This window comes from Lepidochelys kempii, chromosome 1, assembly GCF_965140285.1.
Source record: "Lepidochelys kempii isolate rLepKem1 chromosome 1, rLepKem1.hap1, whole genome shotgun sequence".
Lineage (NCBI taxonomy): Eukaryota > Metazoa > Chordata > Testudines > Cheloniidae > Lepidochelys > Lepidochelys kempii.
In genome coordinates this window covers 307,330,132-307,349,730 of record NC_136380.1, presented here as the reverse complement: position 1 = coordinate 307,349,730, position 19,599 = coordinate 307,330,132, and the positions used below count along the sequence as shown (strand labels likewise).

Genomic DNA, 19,599 nt, shown 5'->3' with positions numbered 1-19,599 from the left:
TCAAACATGCTTCAGAAAAATAAACAGAACTATCAGCAATAAGTACAGTCATTGCTGGAGAACAGTTGAGTAAAATACATATTTCACATAGCTGTGCAGAACTGAGGGTATCTATTCATAGCCCAGTATTTCAGCATCGTATTTGAAGCCATATTCTTCTTCTGCACCCATTTCTGAAGAAGTAAAAGTACAAGATATCTATTCCATATGAACAATGATGTTAAGATATTAAAGTTTCAGAGTAAAGGGTTCAAGTCAGAAATACCGAAGAAAAGACTGCATATGTTTGTTACTGTATGTGTACTATAGAACTTGAGCTTGCTTCCCTTTAAATCAGTGGCAAAACGAGGCTAGAATTAGGGCCCCAGGATCTCGTACTGTTATGTTTTCTTTGAGTGCTGTCCCTGTGGGTGCTCCACTACAGGTGTTGGTGCATCCCGGCGCCGTTGATCGGAGATCTTCAGTAGCAGTGTCTGGGCAGGGGGTGCGTGTGCAATAGTAGTCTTGCGGCGCCGCTGGTGCCTCATCTGGCACGTGCACACCCCAACCCCTTCAGTTCCTTCTCAGCCATCCTCGGCTTGAGATGGAGCTACAAGCTCACTTAGAGTTCATCTCGCCGCCTCACAACAGGTAGACAGGACTTTGATATTCACTCACCCGATTACTAAGCGATTTTTAATGGGCATACAGAACATGTACCCAGACATCCTAGAACCCACACCAGCCTGAGACTTAAATCTGGTGCTCAGAAATCTAACCAGGGCCCCATTCAAACCTTTAGCCACATGCTCATTACTATCTATGAAAGTGGCATTCCTTGTTGCCATTACATTGGTGCGAAGAGTCAGCGAGATAAGGGCTCTCATGGCTCACCCCCCCATACACAATATTCCTCTAAGATAAAGTGACACTTAGAACACATCCTAAGTTTATGCCCAAAATATCTTCCTCGTTCCACCTCAACCAACCAATTCACTTACCTACATTTCATCCAAAACCATGCAGTAACACTCAAGAAGTGGTCCTGCACACACTGGATGTGTGCCGTGCCTTAGCATTTTGTCTGGACAGAATGAAGCCCTTCTGAAAATCACCTTGACTTTTTGTGTCAATAACAGAACGATCGAAGGGCTCTGCCATATCTACGCAAAGAATATCTAAATGGATATCCAGCTGTATCTATATGTGCTATTCACTACACAACACTGAAGCCCTTCCAGGCATCAGAACCGACTCGACAAGAGCTTTATCTACCTCCACAGAATTCCTACACAATGTGCCCGTTCTAGACATCTGCAGGGCAGCCGCCTGGGCCTCTGAACAGACATTCATGAACCACTACGCAATTACTCTCAGCTTAAGTTCAGACACAAGACAAGGTCTCACGGTACTAGCTTCAGCAACGAACTCAACTCCAAAGCCCCGTCCATCCTCATGAGGGCACTGTTCTACATTCACCTGAAGTGGAGCACCCACAGGGACAGCACTCAAAGAGAAGGTTACTCACCTTGTGCAGTAACTGAAGTTCTTCAAGATGTGTGTCCCTGGGGGTGCTCCACTACCCACTCTCCTCCCCTCTACTTTGGAGTACAACTAAACACTCCATGGTAAAGAAGGAACTGAAGGGGTCAGGCCATGTGCGTGCTAGATGAGGCACCAGCGGCACCGTGAGACTGCTACTGCACATGCGGACCCCGAACAGATACTGCTACTGAAAATCTCCAATCAACGGCGCTGTGATGCACCGACACCTGAAGTGGAGCACCCAGAGGGACACACATCTCAAAGAACTTCAGTTACTGCACACGGTGAGTAACCTTCTCTTCTGCCTGACTCCTGCCTTATTCACTATAAAGAATGAATGGTGTACAATAAACAAGACACAAGTTCTCAGATTCTCTGCATCATTTGAAGCCGTTTTTGTATTTTCAGCAGTCAGTCTGAAGTAATTCAGAAATCTTGATTTACAGATTAACAGAAAACAAAAACATTTTTCTCCCTCTGCATCAAAAACCACTTGTTATTAACTCTTCAAACTTTCCCAGTTGTTAAATCTCTGTGAAAAGTCATATGCTGCCTATGTTTGGAGATAAGGCAAAGTTCTTAACAATTTTTATTGTGGAGCATCATGGGCAGCGGGTATAATAGGACAGGGAATTCTAAGCCTTCCCTGGCTCAGCTGCCACTGACCTGCTGCTGGACACCTGGGCCATGGTTGCCCTGTCCCTTCCCCTTTCCCAAGGCCCCCAACTTCTGCTGCTGCCTGCCTGCTGCTGCTCGCCACATCCCTACTCCTCGGGGGTGGGGGAGTGAGGAGGGAACGCAGTTAGCCAGCAGTGGGCAGGAAGGTATGGTGGGGGAGTGAGGTGGCTCGCTTCGCTGGACACGGGGGGGACCAGCAGCTTCGCCCAGCCAGCGTGGCTGGGGCCGGCCTGGTGCTCAGCATGGTTGTGGGTGGCTGCTCAGCCTGGCATCCTGACTTGAGGGGACCTGGGGTCCGTCCTGTCGGGGGGGTGGCTCAGCCGGGTGCTTGGCCTGTCTGGAGGTGCGGGGGCTCGGTCCAGCCTGGCTGGGGCCGGACTGGCGCTCAGGGGGGTGAGTGGCCTGGTGTGGCTGGGGTGGGCAGGCCACAGAGCTCCTCCAGTCGCGGGGATGGGCCTCAGGAGGGCTTCTCCTGTTATGGGAGGAGGTTGGAGCTCCAGCATGCAGAGGGGGCAGGGCCTCGGGCAGAAGCGGGCACCGCCAGCACACTAGCCACTCCAAAGCAGAGGTTCACCCACCACCCACGTGGTGCGTTATGGACCCAATCATCCTTTTACTGCTATCAATGTGAGTTCTTTCATGTAGACTAAAGTGGAAACAGACTTGGGTACTGTCCTGTGGAGTAAAGCATGTTGCATTTTTTTTTTCTGGTTGTAGCTTAAAACATAATGGTATTTCTCTAGATGGCAGCAAACTGATATTTTCCTTAGCTCAAGTGTTAGATCCTGTGTTTCTGTAGCCAAGCAGAATTCCAGTCTGAGCTCCACAAGTGTTCATTATTCTTTTGAAGTGATAGCCTCCTCATGGTTTAGAGATTACAACCACAGTCCCATTCTGATTGATTTTTAACCCCTTTTCTAATGCAAAGAAGAGAATTTTCCATACTTAGAGATTTTTTAAGATTAAGTTCCATTTTCAGCTAGAACTTTTTCTGACGGTTTTGATTGTTTTAATCTCAAGAAATTTAAAATGTCTTAACAATGCCCTTCTGAAACTTCAGAAAAGTGTTTTTCTTTGTATATGTCTACATTACCTCACAAAAATCGAAGCTTAAGTAGATTTTGACATTGGTTTATGCAAGAAATAGCATTCAAGGACAAGAATGATAAAATGTTTTAAAAAGTGGTGCTATTTGAAAATCAGATATGAATTCTCTATCAGCTGAGCTGTTTTGAGGCAGCAGTTAGTGGCAATAGAAGATATTTTTTGTCAACATCCTTGGGTGATTTTTCAAAAGTGGAAAGAGACTTTGGGATGTGGTAAAATAGTTGGTTTCTTCTAACACTAAACAAGGAAAATTGGACTAATCTTACAGCTACCCTGTGTTTGTCTTCTTTTCTGTTGAGCTTCTTCCTACAATCCTCCCCAAATTCTGACCTTCCAAGATTCCTCCACAGATTTAAAGAAACGGTACACATTCTTACATGCCTCTCATACACACTGTTCCAAAAGTGGTTGCTCAGGTCACCAGTAAATTGAAGATGATGATTAAGACTCCTGTCATGGAGGTCACGGAAGTCAGAGATGCCGTGACCTCCATGACTTCTGCAACAGTCCCATGTGGCTAGGGATTGGGGTGTGGGGCAGTACTTACCTGGTGGAGGTTCTCTGGAAGGCCGACAGGAACTCCTCTCCCTCAGCTCCTAGCTTCATGTGCTGCCTCCACCCACAGCTCCCATTGGCCGCGGTTCCCAGCCAATGGGAGCTGCAGAACCGGGGCTTGGGGTGGAGTAGAGGCAGCATGTGGAGCTAGGAGCTGGAGGTCACCACTTCCCAGGAGCTGGGTAGGGAACCTGCCCTAGCCCTACCAAACCCCACCTCTGCCAAGCACCCGCGGCACCTGCCCCCTCAAGTACCTGTGGCGCCCCCCAGGCTGCGCCCCCTTGAGTACCTGCGGCACACACCCCAGCACCTGCATTGCCCCCATGGTCGCTTGTCCCCACAAGGTTTAGTTAGGACTATACAGTAAAATGAATTTTTGTTTAGTGCCCATGACCGCTCCATGATTTTACTAAAAATACCTCTGACTAAAATGTAGCCTTAACGATAATGCTCAATCAGCTATGTGTAAAGGGCTTTGAGATGTATGGATGAACAAGTGTTGTATGTACATACAAAGCATTATTAAACACATTTTTAAGATGGGGCAACTAAAGCACAACAGAGAGATTCAGTGACTTGGCAGGGAAGAAGAGTCTCCTAATGTGTTAGGCATTGATTCTTTAATGAAGATACCTAGGTTTCAGCCTTGAAATTGATACTTAATGTGTCAACTTTTTGGCACTTTTTACGAACATTCAGTGAAGGTAGGCTATGCTGTGCATGCATCCGTGACTGTCTCAACAATATACAGAATGGAAATATACTGCCAGATGCAACTGAATGAGACATTATTCTTCAGAAGCCATTATTAGTTTGCTCAGTGCTAGCCACTCCTTTAATAATTTGGTGACCTTGTCCAGCGCACTAAATAAAAAAAAATGTAAATGGTCTTTTCATTTACCTACACAAAAGAAAAGATAACAAGATAGTTACCTGTCACATCATCTAAAAACCGAAGCACTTAAAACCAAAGAAATTATTAATTAAGAACCTCATAAATCTGATGCTGGGTACAGAAGAAATATAAACTCATTATTCATATCAAGTATTTTTAAAAGCATATTTAATCAAATCACAGCCCCCTTAACACTGACCCAGAATAAATACTATATTCATCAGTAACCTCAAAATGTAAACACTGCATATAAAACCTTTTTGAAAAGGAAACAAAAAAATATGTACACATTGGTCGGCCTTAAATAGAAAATTACAGATAAATAACATACAGTTTTCATATTAAAAATACAACATTATTCTGAAGAAACAGCAACTATAAGTACTTGGGAAATCCACTGCAAACTGCATCTGTAGTAACTTAGATAACTTACAATGTTATGAAGGGAGGGAGGTTTAAACTCGCTAGCCCACCTCAACTCCTCCTAACTCTCTGGATCTCCAACAGCAGAGCTTCTCTGTAGCCAGGAGGAAGTGAGGAGTATGCGTTGCCCTCCCTTGTGCAGGGGCAGAGGGAGATCTGTGTATGGAGTGCTATACCTGCACACTGTTCACTAGGATGGATAGGTTCTAGCCAATAGGCCCCAATCTTTCAGGGAGCTCTGATGACTTTAGGGGAGATCTGCCCACGTGGAGTTCTTTGCAGGATTGAGGCCTTAGTAAACATTAAACAAAGAGCTATGCATAAAACTAATAGATGAATATTTTAAAATATAGTTAATAAAAATAAACAGTGTACGTCGGAAAACAATAGTGATCTCTATTGCCAACTACACTAAGCATGAATCAGTATAGTTATAAAGCACATCTTTTAATCTGTGGAAGTAGGCGGAATCTCCTTTATCTCTAAATTTCAGTTCTGTTTCCAGTCTTTTTCCATCTGCACTCTCTTGTAGTATAGTATTCAAAAATCCTAAGTAATTTTATTTTCTTCATTTATTTATGGGTCATTTTTCAGTTCTGACTTCCAAGACCTATAAACTTATTGGCTTTTGTTCTTACTTCTTCAGCTCCTTGATCAAAAGTCTGTTTCTTCCTTCTCTTCTCTGCAACCAGATACATGGCAAGGTGTGTAGTCAGTATTGCTTAATACAATGTAGTTGTTTTTACTGGGCACGTTTGTCTGTTTGTATTGTTTAAATTTTAATTTCAATTAAGAACAGGTTTTGTCTGGATTGTCATCATATTGCAAATTTTAAAACTTAGTTTATACTTTTGTTATACTTTACAAAAGTGAATAGCATAATTATTTAAATTAGCAAGACAGTACTGCTGTGTTTTATGTATTTGTGTGTAACAATGAAACATCTAAAATGATACTATTGATCAGTATTGAAAAATGGAATGTGCAGAATCATATTTATTGTATTTGAATCATGGCTGTCTTTAAACAGCAGGGGTTGGTGGATATATTTTTTTTATCTTTTAGGTAAAAAGTTGTTTTCCAACTTAGTCTTTCTTCTCTAAAATCCACTCTTGGCGTTCCTCATAAGGACTGCCTTATAGTTATCTAATCCACTGAATCCAGGAAAAGTCCATCAGTCATGCATTTAATGTGTATGGACTAGTGTCATGCTACAGTACTGTATATATTGTATATGATGACCCTTTCATTTCCTTTTTGCCTATCAGTCTAGACCTCAATACTTACTTTATCATTTAAGTTTGTATTTTTTATAGTTTAGTTTTTCATTTTTTCTTGATGTTAATAGTTTTCTCACTTCCTTTTCATCCTCCACTCCTCTTTCCTGGGGAAAAATAAGAAACTCCCAACCGAAGACAAAAAAAGCTGTCAACAAACCCTGGAGTTTCATAGGATCTTAAAAGCCAAAGGTTCTTTATTCTCCCTAAAGCTGATTAACAGAAACTCCCCAAGTAAAAATTTGTGCTAATCTTACCAACCGTTATATCTTCCCAAAAAACATTGCAGATAAGAAGATGGACGCTACCCTTAGATAGGACTTGGAAATTTCATCAGTGATCCATAGAGTATGTCTACACTGCAATTAGACACCCAAGGGTGGCCTGTGCCAGCTGACTCAGGCTCAAAAGGCTCAGGCTGAGGGGATGTTTAATTACGGTGTGGATCTTCAGGCTCAGGCTGCAGCCCAAGCTCTGAGACCCTCCCACTTGGCAGGTTTTTAATTGCTGTGTAGATAAACCCATAGACACTCATTCGCAAGCATATTCTTCACTAGACCCATGATGTCCTGGTGCAGTGAGTTGAAAAGCTTGGACCACCAGAAGCCCATGACAAGGTCGAGTCAACACTGAAGAAACTATCCCTAGCAACTACATTTGTGGCAGATGGATCCATGGACTCCATGAAGCTGGCAGCAAAAGGCTGTGCAAAACTATTCAAAGCAAATCCCTCTGTGCCTCAAAGGTCTCAGGTGGGAATCCTGTTTAGGTAGACACTGGGATAAGGTGGAAGTGAAAGTATTTATTCTCTACACCAGAAAAGATAAAATGACTACAGTCCTTATACAAAGGCTCCTTTCATTGCTACCCACAACACAGGCCACCAGATAAGGGACTTCTCTTATTCCAGGGTAAACAGTTAACCAGTAACCCACAGACAAGTCCTGATCAGGGAACAAGTTTAGCCCTTGTTTCCAATCCAAACAGTCAGTATGGATGCAACTGTGCCTGATTCCACCCAGAAATACTCCTGGGGGGCACTTAGACACATGGTTCCAGTCAACATTAGAGTACAATACTGATAATCTCTGGTGCTCCAGGCTCTTCTACATCTTTATCCATTCTGCAGCCTTAAGACACAGCAAGCCATCCTGAAGTAAATCTCTCATCTCCCAGAGTTATGAGTAGTAGAGCCTCTCTCTCAAGAGCAAATGTTTTCAGGGTTCTAGTCCATATTCTTCATAATAAGGGAAAGATCAGGAAGAATCCAAACCATCTTAGACCTCAAGAGGCTGAACAGGTCAACGAAGAATTAAATTCAGGATCAGATTTTAGCTTCCATTATTTTTTACAATCTCTCCAGCAGGCCTGACAGAAGCTTAGCTGCATATTCCACTCTGCTTCCATCACTAACAATTTCTTCAATTTTTTTGTTCCCTCCCTACAGAAGTAGTCACTAAAAATACAAAGTATTACTCCTTTTATCTGTCATCTGTCTCTACTCAGGTTCATAAAGGTACTGACACTGATAATAAATCATGTGAGTTTAGGGACTCATCTGTAATAATTCTTAAATGACATGCTCATTAGAGGATCATCCCCAGGAACCTCATCGGAAGTGACCCAGGTGACTCTCTCGATACTTCAGTCACACAGGTTCATGATAAAGTTAAAAAAGAGTTCCCTGATCTCGCTTGAGGACAGTCCACAATAGGAGCTGAGAAAGGCACAAGAGAATCAGAGTCTTCCTGACAGAGGAGAGGTGAATCAAAAATAATGCCCAAGATATATGTAGGTTGACTCCTGACCACCCTAGTATTCTTTGCTTCCTTTTCTGGAAGTGTGAAACACAACTCTTAGCCATCTCTTCTCAGCTTTTTCTTTCCATTTGGTCCCTCTTTGACAGATATGGATGAGAATAAGAGGGATGACTTCAGGCTTTGGGAGAAAAAAAAGAAGAGGTATAAATAGGATGAAATGGGTCAAGGGAAGGCCAAGGAGGATCCTGACTGATGATTCTATACCAGTAGAGCAGATACTCAGTAATCTGTGTACGCCATGCACCTGTTTGTGCAGGCTCCAGAAACAGATTGTGGATGTACTTTTTCAGACTGCATAACTTCTCCTTTCCCAGGGATCCTGGCTAGTCTCCTCCCATGGTGGGCTGTTTGACTCCCCACTTCTTGCTGTCTTCTGCTCCTTCAGCTTCTCCCCGTCAACCCTAATAGCCTTTTCCTTCCCAGGGCTTTGCTGCTGTTTTTCCTGGCCATACATAATTTGGAGCTTTGGGATTTAGGGGCTCCTTTTCTCCTGTTCCCTTCTTTACCCATTAAGGTTCAGAATTTCCCCCACCTTGGCTTCCTGATGGTTCTTTCCATTGGCATGCTTCTTAATTTGATTCCAGTTATCCCGTAAATCCAATAGAAGGCACCCATTTGCACTCTAAACAGTTTGCCTTGCCACTCAGTACCAGTCAGACTCTGTGCTCTCTTTCTGTTCTTACGCTTTCCCCAATTGTGTCTTACCTTACTCCTTTACTGAAGCAGTTTCTTCATCCCAAAATGCTGAACTGGTGAGTAAATTAACCTTGTAAAGAAAAAAAGGATATTAACCAGTATTTAAATTCTTCGATTTGTTTGTCAGTATACTGAACGGGTAAAACTCATCATTTGTAAAAGTATTAATTACTGTTCATGAGGTACTCACCACTGTTATATCTGTGTGCTAGCTCCATATATTTAGAAATTATGCTTTCTTATATGCTGGCTGTTGTTGTGTCTTGTCTGTTTAGATTTTAAATTCTTCAGGTCATTGACTGTCTTAATGAAAAGTCTATTGTGGACACTACAGAAATACAAGTTATAAATAACAATAACTTACACAGTACCATGGGTATGAATAAACAAAATGCTTAGAAAGAGCTTGCAATCAGAACTGTAAAAGTGACAGTAACTAATTCCCTTGAGAGAGGAACACACCTTTCCGTTTCTCCTAGTCAATTTAAGCCACTTAATACAAAGGTGCAGAACTTGTTCTCTGATCCCATAACCATCATTTCACCATCCTTAGGAGAAGGATGACAAAAAGAGATGAGTGCTGCATCTTTCCACAAAGATAGAGAGAAGGTCCTCAGTGTGATCTGAGGGCCTTGCAGTAAACTGATATTGTACATTTTTATAGCAGCTAAATTAAATACTGATACTTTATTTTTATACACAATTTAAGGACTCAATCTTGCAAAAACTTATTCATGCAACAGTAACTTCATTGGGTTGCAGGACTGGGCCTCATATTTTTAACAGGTCAAACTTAGAATTAGATACATATATCCACCGCTGAATTTAATTGTGGTTTTATTCACATATCTGAAGATAGAATTTAGCCCTCCATTATTAATTGATTGTGCTTGTTTGTATGTGTTTAACTACTAAATTATGAATCATTTATCATTAGTTAAATACATTAATAAGCCAACAACTAGTAAGGACGGTTTATTAAGCAGCATGTACATGAAGGGGAGTAAAAGCCAAGAGTCCAACACTCTTCTGAGCTATAGAGTAGTGAATTATAGTTTGTAAAAATACTTCACAGGGACAAAAGAGGCTAATTAGTAACTGTCTAGTCAGTTGAGATGGTCTAGTTTATTTGGTCCTGACTCAATGCAGGAGGCTGGACTTGATGACCTCTTGAGGTCCCTTCCAGCCCTACATTTCTATGATGTCTATGAAGGTATAGATTGTTTTACGATGCTGCTGATATTGTTCAACCATCAGAATATGAAGACTCAGCTAATCAAGATTTTCTCCAAAACAAAACTAAATCTCTGTTCAGGATTTCAGTTTCACTTTTAGTAACACTCTGTTTTTAAATATATAGCAATATTTTTGTGACACTAACTACCCTAAACTGTTTATATGTAAAATATTGTTAATATTTAATTTCAGATGCAGCAGGAACTAGAAAAAAGTATCACTAAAGAACTTGACCAAGGTAATTTGTTAGAGCATGTTAACATTTTTTTTTCAAAAACTGTGTGTTACTAAATATAATTTATGATATAGTTATAATTCAAAAATAGTATTAAGCTATTATGTCATACACCATTGCTGTTTCTACTAATTTTCAAATTTGGTAAAAAAAAATTTGCAAGGACTGCCCACTTACCAAAGTGCTGTACAGAATATTATGTAATTCCCCCACAAAAAAAAGTCTTAATCTGAAGTCAGTTTTGCAGGAATTCCCAAATACCATACACATAGGATTAACACAAATACAGTAAATCCTCTTTTAAGATTTTTCACAAACTTTAAAAATCACTTCTCCTCTCACACATATTTTAATCAGTATTATTGTATATAATTCATATTCTTCCAAATGTATCACTAGAATAAGCAATTGTCATTCCGTTGTCTTTATTGGAATTTGGTGTGCTTAGAGCATCTATGGATTTGACCTATGATTTTCAATAGCCCTTGAAATACTAACAGTTATTTACTGATTAGCAAAAAGGCTAATGTATTGCTTATATAATTAAAAAATCTGGTCCCTTCCTTTGTGAATATCCCTTTTATGTAATTTTCATCGTGTTTCCATTGTATTGATTTAAAATGTATATCTGCTGTCTCTGGACCTGACACAATGTCCACCGCTGTCAGTGGAAAAAATTCAATGGGTTTATGACAAAGCCTACTGTAAAACTATCACACAACATAACACAGAACATATATGGTCATTTGTTTTTCTTGTTCTTTCTAGCCACAGCTGAACTTGAAAATGGGTCTGTAAGAGTCTCTCCTGTAGGATCTACTGATGGATCTTCAAAAAATCTAAATGTGGATCAGGATCCGGTTTCCAGGGCAACACAGCAGTATCTAGATGTATTAAAGAAAAATTATATGATTTGAACAAAACATTAAAGCAAGTTTGTGAAAATGACTTTGTTTACATAATATTTTAATGGTTTCCCATTAAATGGGTTCAGATGTGAAAAATCTTAATTACAATTTAAATATAAACTATAAAGGTATTTTATAAATATCAGGCACATTGCACTTCTCTCTGGAGAAACAGCACATAGTTATATAGTCTCCTTTTAAATTAAATATATAAGCCATACCTTGTTTTCATTTGTAACTAGCAAAGGAAATACAGTGCAGTGTTCTTGAGTTTGACAGAACTGCCAGAATGTTAGTTGTTACAATAGCTGTTCTGAGTCTTGTCCCATTCATTTTCTCTGATGTATTTTAACCAAAGCATTTCCTGAATTTTGTTTTGTGTTTTCTCTTTTACATGTATTTTATGTTTTTAAATGTTCTCTTAAGTAGCCCATTAGCCTGTTCAGATCTGATGCATCTGTTTTGTGCCCAGTTCTGTAGTCCTGACACAGGGAAAACTTCTGTTGATTCACTGTAAGATTTGCCTATATTAGGTTTGCAGAATTAGGCACTTGCCTAATTTGTTTTTGCTTTTATTCCATTGTGTTTGAGTTTAAAAAATACTACATATCTGTAATAGTGCCAAGAGATTTGTAGTGTGTGTTTTATATGGTAGAGGAACTTATCAATACAATGCACTGAATTTTTAATTGAATAATACAGCAACTTGGGGCATTCTGAGTTGTTAGTAGATCACTGCTATGTTATAAGTACAACTCTTCTGTAGATGAAATAGAGTAAAACTATATATATTTTGTGTGCGCCTACCTCCAATTTTCTTGATATTTTCCAAAGTTGGTGCACGGAAAAGCTAAGTTTTGCATTATTACTAAAATCAGAAGACCCCTTGATCATAAATCTAGTAGACTGGACTTACAGCGAGTCTGTTTCAATGATCAAGACAGTTTTACTTATTCCAGCGATTCATCCATTGTTACTGAAGACCCATATTTCTGCCATTAAATATCTTTAAAAGTCACTAATGTTGTGGTTCAAGATGGTGAAATGGAGGAAGAAATCCCCACTAGAGAAAACATGAACAATGATTATACTGAGATGAGCAGGACATGAAAAATTTGTCCTGTACCCACTATTCCAAGAACTAAGCTAACTAGCCTGGGTGGAAAAAACCTGTGCCACCATGTCTCTTAACAGTTTTAAAGGAATAAAACAGTTTTGTACAGTTGGTATATTGTCTTTACTTGTAAAATATTCCATATCAGCTGTTCAATAAATTTTTAAATGTAACATGTCTCACTTTTTGTTTTACATTGCTTCTCTTCCTGACTATACTTGTGCGCATCATTCTCTGTGTTGGTTTCCGTGTCTGCTCTTTCTTTCCGTCCTTCTCCTGCCATCCCTTTATTCCCTCTCCTGTCTTCTGCCCAAGCCTCACAACTGATCTCATTTCTAATACTTCTGTCTCTCCTGTCTCCCCACAAAATGTCAGTCCCATGCCTCTCTTTCCTACACACCCATATCCATGCTTATCCACATACTCCTTTCTCTCTGGTCTTCTCCTTCCTTCTGATTGAAGGAACAGCAGCTCAGTGGGCCAGAGAGAATGGTTCCGATTGAGTTCAATATCCCATATAAAACTTCCACTCACCCTGAGCAAGTTGCCTTTTAAAACCTCATACAGTTTAGGGGAGGTATTGCAGCAGATCCTTTGCTGGTGTCGTTCAGCACCGTCCTATTGACTTTAATGGAACTATGCTGATTTACAGCAGCTGAGGATCCAGCTCATTATCTACCACCTCTAGATACCCCAGCCAAGACTCAAAAATGGGTGCCCCGAAAATTAGACTTCTAAATAAATGACCTGATTTTTTCCAAAGTATTCAGCACTCCCAGCAGCTCTCACTGAAATTACATCCCTTCCCCCAACAACACATCTTTAAGGGAAAGCACTAGGAACCCAACCTCAAACTACAACTCAAAAATCGAAATCATTTTTGGCTCTGGAGTCTTCCCTAAATGCCCCTAATATGAAATTGAGTATCCTAAATTGGTAATCTCTTAGCAATCAGCCATCAAACCCTTCAGCTAACCAGAGCCATTTGTATTCCATGACACAATGGGACAAAATTCCACAGCAGCAACCCCTAAATTCCACTGTAACATTAATTTCTTGTGTATCAACATCAGTTGTTATGATCTGCACCGTCATGAAAACATACACCACTGTGGCTTCTAGTAGAAAATAATCATTGGCATAAAACTTCATTATACTTTTCAACCATGATTAGTTTAGACTAGAGCATTTGTTCTGGTATGCTCTCTTGGTGGTTGGGCTTCAGCTCCCATGGCAACCCAGCTCACAACCTCCTTCTCCCGTATGTGCTACTGAAGAGAGAAGCTTGTACTCACCAGATCCCCAGACCTCAGCTGCTACGCTAGGTCCACAGAATATTGTCATGAGCATGCACTGTAATCCAGTTAATTCCCTGTGATATGGAAAGATGCAGAGCAAGAGGTAGGTACAGACAAGGTACAGGGTAACAAAACAAAATGTCAGGTGTCTTGAGTGCAGCAACAGGTGATGCTAAAACAGAAACAGTTAATTTTGTGACATCTTGAGGAAACTGCCAAATTACCAGTTACAGAATTGCAGTCCGTGTGGCTGTGATTCAGATGAATGGGGCAAGTGACTCTTCTCAGAGCTATTAATCAGCCTCTCTTCAGACACAGGCAGATGACACTGCATCCATTTACACTTGATTAAGGGTTTTGAGGTTTTCTTTGCAACCACAAGGGCTACAAGGTGTTTTGCTTTTAAAATGAAAGCTAACATGCTGAAGTCCAACTCTGTGGCAAGGGGACGAATAGCACAATACACAGGATCCTTTAATATCTACTGGGATGCAAAACTCTTCCTGTTCCACACTGACCATCATTCTCCAGACATAGAATTAAATGCAAAGGGAAATCCATTCATATTTTGCTCTTGTGTAAACAGAGAACATCATAGTATGGAAACCAACCTACTCCTATCTGCGTCAGGCTGCAGCGTAATGGGAATTGTGCCTATCTGGCTTTCAGCCCACAAAACCATGCCCTACCAGCAAACAGGGCTCAGAGTCTTAACAATGGGATAAGGGGGCCTCTCTCTTCAGGCTGGCCCCACACTAAAATGTAAGTAGTACTTCAGGCAGATTATGACCAGATCAAAGGCACATGAGGACTCCATTCCCCATAGGGTTGCACCATCATGGGATTATAGAGAAATAAGTGAGATATCTCTTCCCATGTTCAGAATTACTCGATTTACTGAATAAAGCCTCGAGTGGTACTAAATGACTCCTGCCGAACAGTCATGGTGCTAGACAAACCGGGGAGGAGACAGGCATCCTTCCAGGCTTCTGAGGCCATCTAGCAGTCTAGTCCCATACACAAGGTATTTGTACCAGCACCTCGCCTCAGTTGAGTGGTGTCCAGGCCAGGATCAATAGTGTGCTATCTTCTTCTTGTAAACAGCCTATTCACAAAAAACGTGCCAGGAGAGGATGCCAGTGGCTTGAAAGGAATTTATAAATGTTAATAAAATATCTTCCCCTTCAAGCATTACAGTGGTGCAGCAGCACCACTACAGTAAAGTTGCACCACAGCTTATGTTTAAAGCTTGACCTTCCTAGATCCTCTAAAATCAACATTCTTAGTCCGTGTCCTTTTGAAATTTGGTGTGCTTCAGGAAGGTGACAGGTAGAGTTAGTCACCCAAAATTGGAGGCCTTTGGACTAAGGTGGTGGAGATATAAGCCCTGAAAAAATAAGTCATTTTTTTAAAGTTTCCAGGTGTTTGGGGTTTTTTGTTTGGTTGGTTTTTGACCATATCTAGAGATCAAATCATTGCTGTGATCCACTGGTCTCAATCTGTTGAGTTTCACCCAAGGTCATGCATGGCTCCCACTAAATCTGAATGGTGACTCCGATTGCTTTGAAATTTGCCTCATGGAGGTTCCCAGTAGCATTAGTGATCCAAAATTGGGGTCATCTGACCATGGGGTTCCCAAGAAAACACTGGTTTCTTTTTGCTGCATTTTAAAGCTAAAGGTACTAGTGACTGGATGAATCACAGACCTTATTGAGATTGATTACTGTGAGATCACCTTTCACTTAGCATAACTAAGTATAAGTTTGAAGTCGCTGAGTGGTTGATTGCTCCTTAGTGGTGAGGGGCAGGGCTGAGCTGCACTAAGCAGGAAAGACTTAGTATAAAAAGTCACTTACTAAGCAAACTCAGGAGTCACAGAGGAAGCTAACTGCAGTTTCAGAGAGAGTGTGAGCAGCTGTCCTTCCAGCTTCAGCACTACATGTAATAGATAGTCAGAGTGTAGGTGCCTGGAGACAGATGAAGATGGGCAGGCGGTGGCCACCAGAGGGAAGAGGACCAGGGGGGATTCCACACAGGTAGAACTTTCAAATTGATACCAATTCATCAATATGGAAACTCTGGAAGATATCCCCTAAATCAAGCAGGTCCAAGGGAATGGAAAGATGCGTAGGATACGTGTGGATGGTAACTCAGTCTAACCTGCAAGAAAATCTAGCTTTCTCACAAAGAGTTTTCCAGCTTTCCAAGGAAGACAGACTATCCTTGTTGCAGATTCAATACTCTGAAGAATTGAAAGAACATTCTACAAGGGACAGACAGAAAACAGGACAGTACGCTGCCTTCCTGGAGCCAAGACACAAGAAGTCACAACAAGATTGGCTAGCCTTCTGAAGTAGACGGGCAGGGATCCATTGATGATGGTTCATATTTGGTGCTAATGACACTGTGTTGTGAGATATTTCATAGAGAGTAGATGACTTCAGGGAACTTGGAAGCGTGCTGAAGAAGAAAAATATCCAAGCGATCTTCTTTGAGATGGTTCCTGTCCCATGAGGGAAGGAAGGTAGAAGTCAGAAGATTTTGGAAGTGAACTGCAGGCTAGAGAAGTGGTATAGGGTGGAGAGGTTTGGTTTTGTGGAACAATGGTCCACCACCTACTGGGGCCATTTGGATGGCCTCCACCTTAATAGAAGGGAGACCAATCTTGGCAGGGACAGGCTGGCTACAGTAGTCAGGAGGGTGTTACACTAATAGCAAAAGGGCAGGGTAAAGAGAGGGAAGATAGGAGCAGTCAGCACAAAATCAAGATCTTGAGAACAAAATTAATCAAGAAACCAAAGGACATGAAGAGAAGAAATGTCTGAATTGCCTATACAGCAATGCTAGGAGCCTGGGTAGTAAACGAGGAACTGAAATTGCTAATTTGAGCATAAATTTGATCTAGTTGGTATTACTGAATCTTGTGCGAAGATTCACATGACTGGACTGTTAAAATCAATGGTTACAACTTATTTAGGAAGGATCAAATGGGCGGAAGGAGAATGGCATTCACTGTCAAAAAATGGCATTATGCGTTTCCAAGTCACTAATAACTTAGAGGAAAATCATCTTGAATGCTTATGGATCAATGCCCTATCAAATAAGCACAAGCTGAGCTATTAGTGTTTAGACTAATGTCACCCAATCACACTAGGGAACAGAATGACCACCTCCTTATGCACCTATCTATAATGTGTAGGAAAAAAATCTGTGTGACTTGGGGGGATTTCAGTTTGAGTAACATATGCTGGAGGTCTCATTCTGCCTGTCCTAAAACATTCTAATTTATTGGAATTGTTAAACATCATATAAGACAATTTCATAACTCAAAAAGTGTTGCTGCCAACACAGGGGAATTCTTTATTAGACCTTGTCCTAAAAGATAAAAACGAACTGATCACAGAACTAAAAGATAATAGTAGCTTAAATGTGACTTGATCACATTTATAATGTACAAAGAGAATAAAGTCCATACCAGTGTAGATATATACTTGTTGCTTTAACAGGGCCAACTTCATAAAGCTGAAAACAATTCTGAGCTAAATCAGCTGTAAGAAAGAATTTAATGAGAAAAAGTATGAATGATAATTAGGAATGATTTAAGAACATCTTACTAGAAGCCCCAAAAGCCACAATCAAAGAAGAAGGCCACAATGGTTAAAAAACTGACTTTGTTGAGGGGGAAAGTGAAGGCAGCCATAAAAAGTAAAAAAAAATATAACACATGGAAGAAAGGAGAAGTTGATAGTAATTACTATAAAGCAAAAGTTAGGAATAGTAGAAGGGAAGCCAAGAGACAGAAGGAGAAATTTATGGCCAGCGGAATTAAGGAAAGTAAAGAATTTTTTAAAATATATTATGAACAAAAGCAATCTTGAACATGGTATTGTCCATTACTAGATGGAAATAGGAGAATTATCAATAATAATGCAGAAAAGACAGAAGTGTTCAATAAATATTTTTGTTCTGTATTTGGGGAAAGAATACATGATATCTCATCAGCTGGTGTGAACACTCTTTCTATTCCATTTTTAAATCAGTAGGTCGACATAACTTACATCCAAGAGTTTTAAAAGAGCTGGCTGAGGAGCTCTCTGGACTGTTACAATTGATTTTCAATAAATTGTGGAGCACTGAGGAAGTTCCAGAAGACTGGAGAAAGCTAATGTTGTACCAATTTTTAAAAAGGGTAAATGGCCTGTATCAGCCTGACATCAATCCCAGCCAAGATAATGGAGCAGCTGATAAGAGTCTCAATTAATAAAGAATTAAATTAAATGCAAATTAATATGGGTTTATGGAAAATAGATCCTGTTAAACTAACTTGATTTTTTTTTTTTTTTTTTTTGGTGGTGAGTGTACAAGTTTCGTTGATAAAGGTAACAGTACTGATGTAATATATTTAGATTTCTGTAAGACGTTTGCCACGGTATCAGAAGATATTTTGATTAAAAAAACTAGAATATACAATTTAGATGGCAACCACTAAATGAATAAAAACTGGCTAACAGAGGTCTCAAAATGTAACTGTAAATGGGGGAACTGTCATCAAGCAGGTGTGTTCCCAATGGGGTCCTCCGTGGATTGATTCTTGGGGCCCTACACAATTTAACATGTATCAGTGACCTGGAAGAAAACATATAATAAGCACTGATAAAGTTTGCAGATGATACAAAAATTGGGAGAGTAGTAAATAATGAAGAGAACAAGTCACTGATTCAGAGCAATCTGGATTACTTAGTAAACTGGATGTAAGCAATATGCATTTTAACAAAAAAGGTCCCCCATTCTATAAGTTTGGCCTACTGTATCCTGGGAATCAGTGACTGAAAAGGTTTTGGGGGTCATGCTGGATAATCAGCTGAACATGAGCTCCCAGTGTGGTGATGTGACCAAAATAGCTAATGCGACCCTGGATTGCATAAATAGGGGAACTTGAGTAGGAGTAGAGAAGTTATTTCACCTTTGTACTTAGCACTGGTGCGATCACTGTATCCTGTTCTGGTGCCACAACTCAAGAAGGACTTTGATAAATTGGAGAGGGTTCAGAGAAGAGCCACAAGAATGATTAAAGGATTAGAAAACATGTTATAGTGATAGATTCCCGGAGCTCAATCTATTTAGGGTAACAGATAGAAGGTTAAGGAGTGACTTGATTGCAGTCTTTACGTATATGGGGAACAAATATTTAATATGGGCTCTTCGATCTAGCAGAGAAAGGTATAACACAAATAATGGCTGAAAGTTGAAGCAAGACAAATTCAGATTGGAAATAAGATGTAATGAGGGTAATTAACTATAGCAACAGTTTTCCAACACTCATGATTGATTCTTCAGCACTGATGATTTTCCATCACGATTGGATTTCTTTTCTAAGATATAGTCTAGGAATCATTTGGGGAAAGTTCTCTGGCCTGTGTTATACAGTAGTTCAGACTAGATGGTCACAATGGTCCCTTCTGGCCTTAGACTCTATGAAGTTAATCACAAGCAGCCCTCACCTAAGACAAAAGGAGTTTTGGAGTGAGTGGGTGGAGGTTGCAGCGATTTGTGGGTAAGGTTGCCAACTTCCTAGTTGCACAAAACCAAACACCCTAGCCCCACCCCTGCCCAGAGGCCCCCTCCTGCCCAGAGGCCCTGCCCCCCACTCACTACATTCCCCCTCCATCGGTGGCTCGCTCTCCCCCACCCTCACTCACTTTCGCTGAGCTGGGGCAGGGGGTTGGGTTGCAGGAGTGGGTGAGGGATCTGGCTGGGGGTGCAGGCTCGGGGTGGGGGCTGGGGATGAAGGGTTTAGGGTGCAGGAGGGGGCTCCAAGCTGGGGGACGGGGCG

The 19,599-nt window shown here is 40.8% G+C and overlaps 1 protein-coding gene and 1 long non-coding RNA gene across 17 annotated transcripts in view; one reads left to right on the top strand and one right to left on the bottom strand.

Annotated features, from left to right (window-relative positions):
* Positions 1–12,576, top strand: part of ANKRD26 (ankyrin repeat domain 26) — a 189,839-nt gene extending 177,263 nt beyond the window's left edge. For 12 of the 16 annotated variants that reach the window (XM_073328178.2, XM_073328172.2, XM_073328173.2 and 9 more), the window contains 2 exons: positions 10,404–10,449; positions 11,215–12,576. In XM_073328178.2, coding sequence (XP_073184279.2) covers positions 10,404–10,449; positions 11,215–11,363 — 195 coding nt within the window. In that variant the 3' untranslated portion in view covers positions 11,364–12,576. Of the gene's footprint in view, positions 1–1,118; positions 1,809–5,828; positions 5,887–10,403; positions 10,450–11,214 lie in introns of those variants that run through there. The other 4 variants (XM_073328175.2, XR_012156802.2, XR_012156803.2 and 1 more) reach the window with 4 other exon arrangements.
* On the bottom strand, positions 6,060–9,956 carry LOC140905248 (uncharacterized). The gene is made up of 3 exons (XR_012156805.1): positions 9,166–9,956; positions 8,985–9,045; positions 6,060–8,397 (listed from the first exon to the last, which is right to left on the bottom strand). It is a non-coding gene; the product is annotated as an uncharacterized LOC140905248 (long non-coding RNA).
* Positions 12,577–19,599: the final 7,023 nt, after the last annotated feature.